Genomic DNA, 15,356 nt, shown 5'->3' on the forward strand with positions numbered 1-15,356 from the left:
TAATGATGAGTATTTCCATTGACCACTAGACATTGATGAGTTTTCACACAGCCCAGGAGGGACTATATTTTAAATAAAATATTATGTTATTTCATAAATACTTGTGTCAAGTCATTTACAAACTACTAACATGTGTTTGTGTCTTCAAAGATTTTCGAACAATGAAATAACAAATTGTAATAGCTTGCTTGGCCAAGTTGATAGGAGAGCGTGCAATGTCATTGCAGTACATTGATAGAAATTTTATTTCTAAAGGTGCAATCAAAACAACAATATTATTATTATTATTATTACCACATGCTTTGCCCCCAAAACCTTGTAACACACATCCCACATTTTTAGTCCCCGTTCAGACGCAGTCCGAAAACAGGGACTTATGTTTTGATGTTCATGTGTGCGTGCGTGCGTGCGTGCGTCCGGACCTGTATCTTAGAAATGCCTGGACCAACACAATCAAACTTCACACATATATTATACAACATGGTATTATACATATGCACGTCAATTTGTTTTACGATCTGATTCAAGATGGCCGAATGGCGTCCATTTTTGTGCTAAAAAATCCTAAAAATTAAGCATTTCTCGTCTGTTTACAGATGGATTTTGTTCAAACTTGGTATATACATTAGACATTATGGGACCTTGATGCAAATAATTTTGTTTTTCAGATAAGAATAAAAATGGCCGACTGGCAGCCATTTTGTATTAATGAATGTGGTTCTCGTGCCATATCTCTGACTTGCTTTCACTGATAATGTTCAAATTTTAAATATTCATTATACATCATGTCATAGATAGACAGATATATTGGTTTGACGATCCTATTCAAAATGGCCAAATGGTGGCCATTTTTGTGCTAAAAAATCTTCAAATATCAAGCATTTCTGGCATTTCTGGATGGATTTCGTTCAAACTTGGTACATATATTAGACATTACAGGTTCCTGATGCACATAATTTATTTTTCAGATCGGATTCAAAATGGCTGTCTGGCGGCCATTTTGTTTAATGAATGGGCTTCTAGACCCATATCTCCGACTTGTTTTTACTGATTATATTCAAATTTTAAATATTCATTATACATCATGTCATAGATAAACAGATATTATATTGGTTTGACGATCCTATTCAAAATGGCTGAATGGTGGTCATTTTTGTGCTAAAAAATCATCAAATATCAAGCATTTCTGGCATTTATGGATGGATTTCGTTCAAACTTGGTACATACATTAGACATTACAGGTTCCTGATGCACGTCATTTTATTTTTCAGATTGGATTTAAAATGGCTGACTGGCGGCCATTTTGTTTTAATGATTGGGTTTCTAGAGCCATATCTCTTAAATGCTTTGACTTATTATATTTAAATTTTATATATTCATTATATACATCATGTTATATACATACATATATTCAAAATGGCTGATTTTGAATGCTGTTTCAGAGCAATATCATTTTAATGTTGAAAAATCATATTCCTGACATAGTTATATTCCAGCTATATTACTATAAACAAAACTATATATCTTAAATTTGATAACTAACAGGGACTGTGCCATGCATGGCTTGTGACTTAGTGCTCTAATGGGTAATTTGAAATTAAATGTGGTGATTACTAATCTATATATAGACAATTTACCTATATCTCAAATATCACATAATCAAGAGTGGTATAATAACTTAAGATTATCTATTTTCCACTTAGATTCTGTTAATGTGAAGTATCCTCAATTTTGGGGGACTGGATATGTGGCATTCCCAAAACTGTTAACATCGTATGAGACATTCCGGATAACAGTTGAATTTAGACCAACTAAATTGGATGGATTACTGTTATTTAGCAGCGAACGTCCGACAGCAAAAGGAGATTTCTTTTCTGTGGCTCTAATCAGTGGTAAAGCACAGTTTAGGTGAGTTCTGGGGAGCTTATATCATTAATTACATTTTCTAACTAGTTGTATTATTATATTAGTATTAAAATCAGATATTGTCTTTGAGTAAAGGGTAGTGATTGTCATATAGTGCCATGTGCCCACAATCCAATGCACTCTTCTAATGGACATCAACAGTAAGAGTTTTGACCTCCTAATCACTGCTAATGACTCCTTTTGATACCTCCCAATCACCAAAGAAATTATCTGATGTCTCAGTTTGTACTTTTTTTGTGTTATGTGAGTAATTTACAACAATAAAAACTATGTTTGTTTTGCTGAGTAGACACCATAAAGTGCAGTGCAGGCTTTATTTGTTCAAATGTTTTTAGATTTTATCATTTTTCATGGTGATCACAATAATCAGAGGGATGTGTTCTGCGTATAATGCTAAATAATGCTAAATGGGAATGCTACTTTATTGAACATTTACTGTAGCGGTAGCAGTCATGCTGTGTCTGTTCAAATTTGGTTTAAACAGACAATTGTATTTCACATATGTTATATATGTTGTGTGGGTCCCATATATAAATATAAATACACAGAGTGACAACCGGTGCTTTAAACTAGTTTTGTGTTTGTATGATTATGTTCATACATATGCAGTTTAAAATAAGTTAATAGAGAATGTTTACAATAGTTATGTTGTGTTTGACTAGATTTAATTGTGGTACTGGTCCAGCAATAATAACAAGTAACTACAATATATCTCTAAATGAATGGCATCAGTTAACAATATATAGATCTCAGATAAATGGTTGGGTACAAGTCAATGATGAACAACCTGTGCACGGAAGTTCTCAGGTTAGTAACTGGTTAGTAACTAGTGGTAAACGATAATAGTTGTTTGTAAACTGCTTTGAATTTTGCGAGTCAGTGTAAATCGTGAAATTTTGTATCAGAGAAAATTTCTCTGGGGTTCTATGAGAGTCAGGGACTGTGGTAAAATTTTTTTTTTTTTTTAAAAATGCCATTAATCATCAAAGTGTGAAAATTTCTATCAGAGTAAATTAAGTGGTTTACAGTATTACCTGTAACTTATGTGTCAATATTACAGCTTCTAGGCGTATGAAAGTCTGTAATAGCTATTATCAGAACATTCATTTCCTGTATTGATTATTAGATGATATTATAATGTTTCTGTCAACAAATTATTTTGTGCTATAATGACACTGAGATTTAAAAATTAAATGTATTTAATTAGGGTCTCTCTGAATGAAATTAATATTATTGATAATTTTTTGTTGTACTTCATCACAGTAGCTGCTGTATAAGTATAAGGATACATTACATCAAAATAAATGAAGCATGCTTCTCATTATTACATGCTTTAGTTTGAAACCTGTATCTCACATATGTTATGTACTGGTAACATAGACAACCATGGTAAAATCGGGAAATGTTTGGTTTCTATTTCAGAATATCTTTGCTATCCAAATCAACCAATATTTAATCTAAAATGTTAACATATATCTTGTCATGGTATTTTTTCCCTCTATTGATATGTTAATACAAAAAAAAATGAATTATTTTTCTATTTTCCCTAGGACAAAAAAGTAAATTTCTTTTGGTCTCAATCATGTTTCAGAGGCAGTGATGTTTTGCGAATACATAAGGAGGAAAAAAATAAACTCCTTCTAGCATTCCATAGCCAGTGAATAATTTGATTTTATGTGTGGATATCTTATGTGGCTTGTAAGAAGCCATTGATGGGGATTTTAATATCAGTCTTGTAATAAATATATCTATTATTGCAAGTCATTTTTAGAAACATGTGACACTTCAATCTTAACCTTGAGTGAAATAACTTTAGATTGGATGGAACATCTATTGTTTCCCAACACTTAGAATGAGATGGAAAAAAAAGAGCTTTCAGTCACTTTTATCAACTCTGTCATTTCAAAACTATACATACATGTAATATCCTATATCTGAAATTGCATATAGTTATTAAAAAGTGATCAAATATGAGTTGTGAGAAGCAATCCCCTTTGCCAGTTGATAAATGTCTTGTATTTTGTGCAGGGTATGTATTCCAGAATAACTTTACGTGAATCGCTATATCTTGGTGGATATAAGAACCTTAGTGCCATATCTGAGTACACTGGTGTCAGCAGAGGATTTGCCGGCTGTATTAAGTCACTAAAAGTCAATAGATATCTCTATGATATGAGAAAAAGAAGAGAAATATTCAATAAATTTGGACATGTTATTGCTCACCATGGCGATATACTGGATGGAATGGATGTTGGTATGTATTAATTTTATCATCTCAAGGGTGTTGTCACAGTCATATCACTGGAAAGTGATTACCGTAAAATATGTATTAGAAGCCGCATCTGTAATAGAATTCGCACCCATTCTTTTTGAATAATTGAGAACCAGAAATTCATTATTTCTCTTATGTGTAAAAACTCTAATAGAACTCACATCCCTTCTGTTGCATTGTACCATTTTATTAGAAGCCGTGGCTTCTAATACAGATTTTACAGTACTCTTTGCTGATTCTGGAAACACGGCTATTACATACAGTACAGTACGTATTTATAGATAAAGTCAATCATAGAAACATGGTCCAATATGTTTTCACACATTTAACGCATCACCTACAGTCAATGTGTTAACCATTGATTCATCAAAATACAAATTATTTCAGCTTTACTTAATGTATTTGCTTTATTAGTAGTGCATGTGCACTATGGTTGAGTCTATGGTCAAAATAAATCAGTATACAATAAATGCAATTTTAATGTTTCCCCTATAAATTTTGTTTTTAAAGTTTAATTCATATGCAGACTTCGCTTTTCTTAATTTTCCCAATTACTCCATCCTTGGGAATCACAGGATTTGTTTTCCCACAGTAATACTTGCTAATTTTGTAGGAGATGTGCATGTGCAAGGTATTCTTTAATCACAGGTGATAAACTTGCAGTAAGATGAAAATGACTACACTTATTTTTTATTATAAATTGATAATGATGTTTCATTTACTAGCTGTGTTATTACAGTTTTGATATATTATCCATCAAGTATGTGTTCATACAAATGATGTAGCTTCTAACTTAATGCATGGTGTATACACGACTCACACTACTGTAGATGTAAAACACCCACGCTTGTATTTACTACCGGGATACCAGGATAAAGGAGGTCTATTCTTACACCATAATTATGATTTCCAGATATAATCCACTGACACTCAAGTGATCAGGGAATATCAGGTTTTGTAATATGTTGCCAGTTTTAATGGCATCTATAACACAGCTGGTATTGATGTATATTTACCTGCTGACCCCAGTTATATTATTTGACTCAATAACCACTTTACATTGCACAAGTATGTTTGGCTGAAACCAATACATAAAGGGGGTTTCACAGTTTGTTGCGGCCTTGATGCACATGATTTTGTTTTTCATTTAAAATTCAAGCTGACCAAATGTCTTCAATTTTAATGTTAACAATTCATCAAAATCGAGCATTTCTGCCATTCCAGAGCCAGATCTTGGTCGTGTATAAACGGAATTTGTTCAACAAATATCAGAAACTATGGAAGATGCATGCACATCATTTTGTTTCTTGATCGGGTTTAATGGCTGATTGGTGGCCATTTTGTTTTAATAAATGATATTCCAGAGCCATATCTGACATGCCTTAACCAGTCATGTTCAAACTTTATATATACATCATAATTTGGACAATTCATTTCAAGATGGTGGTATAGCAGCCATTTTAATGTTAAAAGTTCAATAAAATAAAGCATTTTTGCCATTGTTGAACCAAATCTTAGTTGTCTATGGGCTAATTTTATTCAAACTTGGTACAAACATCAGACATTCTGGAACAGATATCGGTCATGTATGGATGTTTTGTGCAAACTTGGTACAAACATTTGACAATATGGGACACTGGGGACACTGATGCAGGTCAGTTTTTTTAATCAGATTCAAAATGGCCATCTTGTTTTAATAAATGCAGATCTGAAGCTGTATCTCCAACATGTCATAGATATGTGGTATCTCAGATCACAAGGCAAGGACGCACAAGCACAAAAAATTTGATACTTACCTATTTACAGTCTAATCACTACACTAAGGATACATCTAACATGTCATAGATATGTGGTATCTCAGATCACAAGGCAGTCTATTTACAGTCTAATCACTACACTAAGGATACATCTAACATAACATTGATTTTTAATTAGTGTAAATTATATATATTCTTTTAGTTAAATATGGTTTAAAACAATTCTTCTATAAAAATAATTAATGTGAATTTTACTTCCTAAAAATCTCTACTACATCCCTAAGTGAGCTTGTTTATTCCCATGTACAGGTTTGATGAAATTTGATATATACATTGGCTTTTTTGTACACAATGAATATGAATGTAAGAGTGTATACTGTTGTCTATATCTCTCTATTTTTCCAACATTGGGTTGAACAGAAAACAATATTTGGTCCAAATTAATCAATATTCCTCCTATCCTTGTGAGTACCTATCTTCCTTTATAAAAATGGTTTGTTCCTGCCAATTATATGAGTGGATGCCTTAAGATACGTGACCATAACTGACATATTGGAGATATTCTCATATTCTTTGATCTTTTTTTCATACATACATGAATTTAAACCACATTTATTTAATCTTACTACTGTGGGAAACTATTATCATCATCTATGTGAATTACAGTAATTTATCAACAAAATAGGGTACTTTTTTTCCGAACAAACCTCAAACTATATATTAATAATAATAATTTGAATATTTAAAATTTGAAATTTGAACTGTATATTTTGATGATGTTCAATTTATGAGTAGTCACATCAATAACAATATTCTTCCGAATGAAAATTTGAAAACAACTCAGATGATGACAAAAATTTATTCACAACATTTTCTGAACTTTTGAACAAATAACAACACGCAGACCTACTCTTCTAACATATGCATGCTTTTAAATATTAAGTTGTCAATTATTTTGCTTGCCGCCTTGTAAAGAAACAAATTAAACAATACATATATTTTTTCTTTGCTCTTCCTTTTAAATAAAGTCGTAATTTGAGAATTTTAAAAATCTATTTATAATTTGGTTAATATGTTTTGTGTGAGTGAATTTACTTTATTTATGTTTCTCTCTCACTATATTAAAAACAGTTTATGTGCAACTAGATTTTCTATTCTCCATATTCCTATGCCTCCAGCCTTTCACAATAAAATGACTGATTTATCAGTACTTCTCTTTGAATGGACAAATGCTGGAATTGTTGTATATGTCTAAGCCTGACTGTAGAAAATGAAATAATTATGCTATGATTTCAAAGTGAATATTAAAAAGTATTTTTAAGACATCGCCTACTGAGGCCGTTTTTTTCCATTCGCTGTGGCTATACATAGAGGCTTTCAGCTAGCACTGTGTTAATGAAGTCTTGTTAAGCACACCTGTATTGAGTGAAATATACAGGTGTGTTGATTAGTTTTCTATTTAAAGCTATTTGGTGAGCAGAGCAGTATGTGTGAATGGTTACATTTGCTGGCCTTATTTTGTTGGCAACTGTAATCCTCAGCAAAATGCTGGTGCATGTAGCTTACCATAGAGTTGAGTACTATCATTTTACATTAATGACATATACTTCTAAAGGTGTAGGTGTGTTATAAACCTCTCTCTATACCACCACAATATTTCCTGTAAACATTTTCATATTTTTCTTTTCCAATAGCTTCTATTCTTAGATGTTTTTATAAATAGTATTTTGAATAAAATTTATTAAAACTTGTTTCAGCATGTGTGATGATATATACTGAATATAAATTGATTCTCTAACACTGGATTTGTCATCAAGTCATTGGTCTGAGGAATTCTCATTTCTCACTGTATGTGCTGTAATCATATGAGAATGACACATGTTGTGTAAGTAATGGTGATACAGCAAATCAGAATGCACATAATATAATATGTTTGAAGACCATTATAAACTTACATAATTGTACAACTTCACAATTTTCATTTTTAAACCATGCAGTTGTCAATCTTGACATGTAATCTTTATTAGTTGAAAATTATTTTAATTTACGTTTGTAATTAAAAAGAAAGTACAACTACTATTGCCACTAGAGGGCAGAACAACACATTACTCCATGGTGAGGTGGGATGCAGATGAACTATATCCATCATATTTATTTATTTATTTATTTATTTATTTATTTATTTATTTATTTATTTATTTATTTATTTATTTATTTATTTATTTATTTATTTATTTATTTATTTGTTTATTTATTTATTTATTTATTTATTTATTTATTTACAGGGTCAAAAAAATTAAATACAAATATAAAATATATATAATGGTTACACAGATTAGAACTCTGTACTGAGTGGACGTAGAAACTATCATACACAGTAATAAGCATACCCAGTATGCACTTTGCATATTCTGAAAACTGCTTTAATTGTGTATAATAATAATAATAACTTGAAATCATATCCACAATGGGGTATTGATCAATACAATAAAGCTAATATATGTATAAATTAATGACAGAAAAAAACAAAGATAATTTATAAAAACATGTATAATAAAAAATATTGTTTCTTTGTTATGACACAAATGTTAGCAAAATTATCAAGTCAGTGAACATCGTGAAACTTTGTAGCAGTGTCAGAACACATTTTTTTCAATCTCAACCTCCTAGGAGCAAAAATTAAGCAGTTTAGTGCAGATGAACTATGTCCATCATAATTGTTTATTTATTTATTTATTTACACGGTCAAAAAAAATAAATACAAATATAAAATATATATACATGAGATATACAGCATTAAGGCATTGAATTAAACAATGAAAACAATAATTTGTCTTTCTTTTCGAAAAAAAAAAATTATAATAGTAAATAATTTGTGATTTTTGTTTACAGGTGAATGCAGCAGTACTCTGTGTAAAGATGTTGAGTGTCAGAATGGTGGCACATGTGTAACAGATACAGTAGATACTTATATATGCCTATGTCAACTGGGAAAGATTGGAAAACACTGTGAACAAGGTATTTTCATTATCAGTAGTTAGAACTGACATGATAAAATTTATTTGGTGTTAGTATACGTAACTTTTCATGAAATAAATATGTTTATTATTTATGTCATGTAAATGGTCACACTAATGTGAAAGAAATATGCGATACATAATATTTGTCTGCTGCCATCTAGAGTTTGAACAAGATTCCTTTTGTTTTTAGTACATTACATTAGTATTCATTTTTGTCAATGTTTTGTATATTTCAGAGGTAACAGTACATATTCCATCATTCAATGGGACATCCTACCTGACGTATCCAGGTTTTGGTAATACTAAACTTTCTTATTTGGAGATAGAGGTTGTATTCAGACCAAAATCTACCGATGGTCTCATTATATATGATGCTTTAAAAACTGATACTACTGGTGATTTTGTATCTTTATCTATGAGTAATGGTTACTTGGAATTCAGATTTGATTGTGGAACTGGACCGGCAATAGTTAGGTATGTAGAAAAACAAATAGTTACACTGATTAGAACTCTGTACTAGGTGGACGTAGAAGCTATCATACACAGTAATAAGTATACCCAGTATGCACATTGCATATTCTGAAAACTGCTTTAATTTTGTATAATAGTAATAATAATAATAATAATAATAATAACTTGAAATCATATCCACAATGGGGTATTGATCAATACAATAAAGGTAATATATGTATAAATTAATGACAGAAAAAAAACAAGAAAAAACAAAGATAATTTATAAAAACATGTATAATAAAAAATAGTGTTTCTTTGTTATGACACAAATGTTAGCAAAATTACCAAGTCAGTAAACATCGTGAAACTTTGTAGCAGTGTCAGAGCACAATATTTTCAATTGTCAAAAAATCATTAAATCTCAATCTCCTAGGAACGAAAATTAAGCAGTTTCCAGGGAGACACACAAAGTTATTACCTTCAATTATTAGAAAATGTTTCAGCATTTTAGGGATTCTGTCAATGATACTTCATCTATTGCATCAAAGCTGAATATACTATGCTTCATAGTTTTGTGTTTGTTCATTCCTCTCTCCACAAATATGTGGAGGCAGTAAGCTGGAACATTATATCTTGAAAATTCAAGATGTACACTACCAGGTGTTCATTTACTTCAAATTCTGTGTTCAAAAATACTGTGAAATGCTTTATTTTAGGATGAATTAATTTTCACTGAAAAAAACATTTTGGGTGTTTTGTATGGAATTTATTTTCACTGATTTTGGACAAGTTGAATGTAAAATATAGAAAAAAAGGTATATTCGCTGGATTTTATTTTCACTGAATCATTCCCTCAGCAAAAATAAAGTATTTTACAGTACAATGATGTAGAGATAAGCAGCTTGCATTTCAATATCCTATGATAATGTATTTTATATGTGTTGTATATTGCATGGATATGTAGCAAATGTGTAACAAATCATAAAATTACTAATATTCAGAAATTAGTGTATGTTTAATTTTAATTTTATTAAATATTTATTTGTTTTCACATTGTAGATCCATTAATAAAGTAGATTTAGATGAATGGCATACTGCTGTGATTTCTAGAACCGGGCTAGAAGGTATTCTGGAACTTGATTCCCTTCCTGCAGTTAGAGATAAAGCCGAAGGTGCATTTACACAAACTTCATTTAAAACAGATTTATATATTGGTGGACACAGTAATTGGGATGAAGTGGCTAAATATGCTTCTATAAAGTCATCTTTTGTGGGTGATATTCAAAAGGTATGTTATACTGACAAAACTTGTATAAGGAATTATATGTTAATCATCTGCAACTCAAATTTCCATGCATAGTGATATTCTATAAAGATTCAATTCGTATGAGCTCAAAATTGGTACTCTGGTATGTTGTTGTTGAACTACGATAATTGCTTCAATTCTCATCATCTTTGTATTGTAATATTATTTACAAGCTTGTGATGTATCTATTTATGTAAGAATAAAAATTATTATTATCACATCAGTTACATACCCCTATAAATGCCCACTATCACAAATGTTTCTGGTTTCTATTTTTTTTACATTCCACAAATTGGGTGAACTTTGAGTTAACTAAGTAATGAGCAATAAAAACAAAGTAAATCATAACATTCATCAATAGAGGGAAATCTACCTGGTTTAGTACAGCTAAGCTAATGATAGTGGATATCCCAACATATCATTCTTGTCTTTAAGCAATTTTTTAGTGTGGGTGAAATAAAAATAAATAAAAAGCTGTTCCATTTTACACTGCATTCACGTAAATAATCATAATTTTAATTTAAACTACAGCAAAGTCTGTTTCATAAAGACCTGAATGTATATTCATGTAAATTTATAAAATCTTTATACTGAATGTACTGAAATACATTTATACTGAAGGATACTCATACTTCAATTACAATTAAATGAGACACTCATGGTCTACAGAAGCCATTTGATTATGCCTCTTATTGCACTGTACTTGTGTTACTCTGTTTGACCCGCGACCTCTGGGTGGTATGTATCTGCTGTAGCACTATTATGAGTCAAATAGTTGTTTTCAACTGTTATTTGAAATTTATAAAACCTTCATGCATTAATGAAACAGAGTATATTAATTTGAACAGAACTAAAATAAAACACTGCATGAATGTATGAACTTCAAACATTTGTAGTAAATTCTATGCTAGGTAGCATACGCATTATTTTCTTTCTTCTCATCAAATATGCCATTGTGGGTTGTTCAATACTTTTATATAACGTCTTTATTTTTAAGGTTGTGGTAAATGATAGATTAATAGATTTAGTGGAGGATGCATTAACTGGTGTAAACATAGATAATGCAGATCATCCTTGCATTGGTTCACCTTGTTTATACAATGGTGAATGCATACCACATCATGATGTATATATGTGTGACTGTCATATCGGATATAATGCAAGTAACTGTGAAAAAGGTAACTATTATTATTTGCTGTTTGCATATCTTGATTCAGGTGTTGCTGTGTGCAATCTGATTAAAATAAGATGTTTTTTGTGAGTGCTTTTTGTTATCTCAACTTTGGCAGTTTACCTGCTCACCAACATCTCACCAATTCCAATCGACTTTGTTCATGAACACCAATCATAGGGGCAGGCATGTTGGCCCAATTTTTTTTTCACTTCTACTGCACCAGGATGATACATGTATATAGACGGGTTTTGAGTTCCCTGGCTGCTATGTTTACTCCAGCTGGCAAAAAAGGCTTGATTTTATAACCAGTCATTTGGGAGTCTGTTTGCTTCAGTTTTTCATAGTTCTTGTTTGTTGTTCCTCAAAGACACATTCTGATTGGATGAGATTTGAATGAAATTACCCATTGGCAGTAAAAGAGATCATACTCCAGGACTGTGGCCTGATTCTCAATACTAAAAAGTGAAACCTTGTATTTAAAAGTCAAAGCAATAGTTTTAATGAGATATCTGTGAGTCAGAATTACTACCATTTCAAATTTCAACAAAATTCAGTTTTTGTTACAAATATTAAAAACTTGATAATTGTGAAAAATTCAAATTTCAGAAAGAATATTACAATTTGATTACCAAAGATTGAGAGACACATTCTTGGTAAAATCTGTCAGGAAAATGGCCAGCTATGAATGATCTAAAAGTAGTTTCATCTGAAATAAACCATCTGTATTGTTTTAGTGTAAACATTTCATAACTGATCTTTTACAGAGATATTGTTTCCAGATGATGCAACAGAAATCAAGTTTCTGGGAAGAAGTTATGTACAAATGACTCACCCTGACATTTTGAAAAGGTGAGGATTTAGACAATGAATGATTTTTATTGGCAGAATGTGAATTTTTATATGGATATTGTATATGCTACAAAAATTTTATGGAACCTAGTGTCTGTGTTTACTCGAAAATGCATCTATATGTATGGTTTTGTCAGATAACATTTACAATGTTTGTCCATTGCCTTTATAACTCACCTGGTAGAATCACAATTTAAATTATTTCACTTGTCCCAAGCTATATACCTTTAGTGCCAATTTCCAAGTCTGGAGCAAATTTCTGATTAGTTTTAATCTCTGCAGCATTGAAAAACATTAAAACTGATTCTATCCTAATAATCAACAGCCACATGTAGTTCATGATGATTAGTTATTTTCTCAACTAAAGTAGAGTAAATACGTGTATGTTTTACTATGCTATTGGTTGGACTTGGGGCACAACAGCGTCCTCACAGAGAAAACAATGCCCCCACAGGCAATACATGTATGCTTTATTGACTCCCATGTGTGAAGCACAAAATGGGAGTCTTTGCAGTTAGTCTGTGTGTGTGTGTGTGTGTGTGTGTATGTGTGTATGTGTGTTCGTCTGTTCCACCGATATCTCAAGAACCATACATTAGTTTTTGATGAAACTTGGTGCATAGATGCTCTGGGCCAATGCGCAGATTTGATTAGGTTTTGGTTAAATACCATGCATATTAATTACCTAATTTGCATGATAATAAGCTAATTTTTAGCTGTTCCATTACTGTTCCATTGATATCTGAAGAACCACTCATTGGATTTTGATGAAACTTGCTATATAGATGCTCTGAACTTGTGCGCAGATGTGATTAGTTTTTGGTAAAAATCCATGCATATTAATTACTTAGCTTGCATGATAATTAGCTAATTTTTAGCTGTTCCCTGACTGTTCCACTGATATCTAAATAACCACTCATTGGATTTTGATGAAACTTGGTACATAGATGCTCTGAACTAATGCTAGGTTTTGATTAGTTTTTGGTAAAAATTACCTAATTACTAATTACCTAATTTGCATAATGATTAATGAATTTTCGGTTTTTCCACTGATCAAGTTCTAATCATCACATTTCAATGAAACTTTGTACATAGATGTCTATCCAAAGACCTGATTAGTTTTAGGGTAAATAATTGGGCATATTAATTACCTAATTTGCATAATTAATTAATTTTCAACTTTCACACTGATTTCTCAAGTACTAATCATCACATTTCAACGAAACTTTGTACATGGATGCTGTAGGACAATAGGCTGAATAATTGTGGGTTAAAATCTGTACATATTAATTACTAATTTGCATAATTAACCACTTTTAAGCTATCACACTGATATCTAAAGTACTAATTATTTCATTTCAATGAAACTTGGTGCAAAGATGCTCTAGGACAATGTACAAACCGGATTAGTTTGGGGTTAAAATCTGTTTATATTAATTCCTTAATTAGCATAATAATTCATAATTTTTTTTGGTTCCAATCACATTTCAATAAAACTTGGTATATAGATGGTCTGTTACATTGCGCAGACCTCATTAGTTTTACACTCAAATCTGTTCATATTAATTTTCTGATTTGCATTATTAGTTTTCAGCTTTTCCATCACTATCTCAATCAAGTACAAGTAATTTTGAATTATATTTAATGTGTCTTCAATACTCTCAGCACATGGGAGTTCTTTCTAAGCTTTCTTTGATTCAATTTGTCTCTACTCAGAATTACTGGATCAAAGATTGACATTGTGATGAGTATAAAAACAGTTCAGTCTGATGGCTTAATATTATGGACTGGACAGGATAAAATGACAACATCCAGTGACTATTTAGCATTGGGTATGGAACAAGGACACCTCAAATTTAGGTAAGATATGACTTCTCACTAATTTGAGTAATAAGTGTTTTAGAAAAACTGAATGAAATAAGGTTGTATTTAGATGTATGCATCTTTAGCTGAGCTCAATTCATTTTCAGTATTTAGATGTATGCATCTTTAGCTGAGCTCACTTCATTTTCAGTATTTAGATGTATGCATCTTTAGCTGAGCTCACTTCATTTTCAGTATTTAGATGTATGCATCTTTAGCTGAGCTCACTTCATTTTCAGTATTTAGATGTATGCATCTTTAGCTGAGCTCACTTCATTTTCAGTATTTAGATGTATGCATCTTTAGCTGAGCTCACTTCATTTTCACTTTAATTTAAAGTAAAACAATCCCTAGCTCAGTAACCATATCATATTTAGTGGAGAAATACCTGGTTCAGTAAATATTAACAAGCATTGATGAAGAAATGTCTTATGGATATTACAATCTTGGTATTTCTACAAAAAAAAACATTTGCAAAATGAATATTGACCATCACATCACATCAGAAACAGGAATGCGCAGCAGCTGACTGGATATTTAGTGTCATAACATTAGTAAAGGATTCCCTAGCTGAATAGATATTGACAATCATAGCATTAGTATAGGAATCCCCAGCTGAATGAGTATTAACAATCATAGCATTAGTAAAGGAATCCCTAGCTGAATAGATATTGACAATCATAGCATTAGCATAAGAATCCCTAGCTGAATGAGTATTAACAATCATAGCATTAGT

The 15,356-nt window shown here is 31.1% G+C and overlaps 1 protein-coding gene across 4 annotated transcripts in view; it reads left to right on the top strand.

Annotated features, from left to right (window-relative positions):
* LOC102804811 (pikachurin-like) overlaps positions 1-15,356 on the top strand; it is a 61,068-nt gene that overhangs the window by 37,290 nt on the left and 8,422 nt on the right. For all 4 annotated transcript variants that reach the window (XM_085503064.1, XM_085503061.1, XM_085503062.1 and 1 more), the window contains exons 4-12: positions 1,704-1,908; positions 2,589-2,733; positions 3,955-4,180; positions 8,848-8,973; positions 9,212-9,449; positions 10,488-10,716; positions 11,732-11,912; positions 12,673-12,757; positions 14,474-14,617. In XM_085503064.1, the coding sequence (XP_085359190.1) occupies positions 1,704-1,908; positions 2,589-2,733; positions 3,955-4,180; positions 8,848-8,973; positions 9,212-9,449; positions 10,488-10,716; positions 11,732-11,912; positions 12,673-12,757; positions 14,474-14,617 (1,579 nt within the window). The remainder of the gene's footprint in view (positions 1-1,703; positions 1,909-2,588; positions 2,734-3,954; positions 4,181-8,847; positions 8,974-9,211; positions 9,450-10,487; positions 10,717-11,731; positions 11,913-12,672; positions 12,758-14,473; positions 14,618-15,356) is intronic.

This window comes from Saccoglossus kowalevskii, chromosome 9 (genome assembly GCF_978046115.1).
Source record: "Saccoglossus kowalevskii chromosome 9, keSacKowa6.1, whole genome shotgun sequence".
In the NCBI taxonomy this organism is placed as follows: domain Eukaryota; kingdom Metazoa; phylum Hemichordata; class Enteropneusta; family Harrimaniidae; genus Saccoglossus; species Saccoglossus kowalevskii.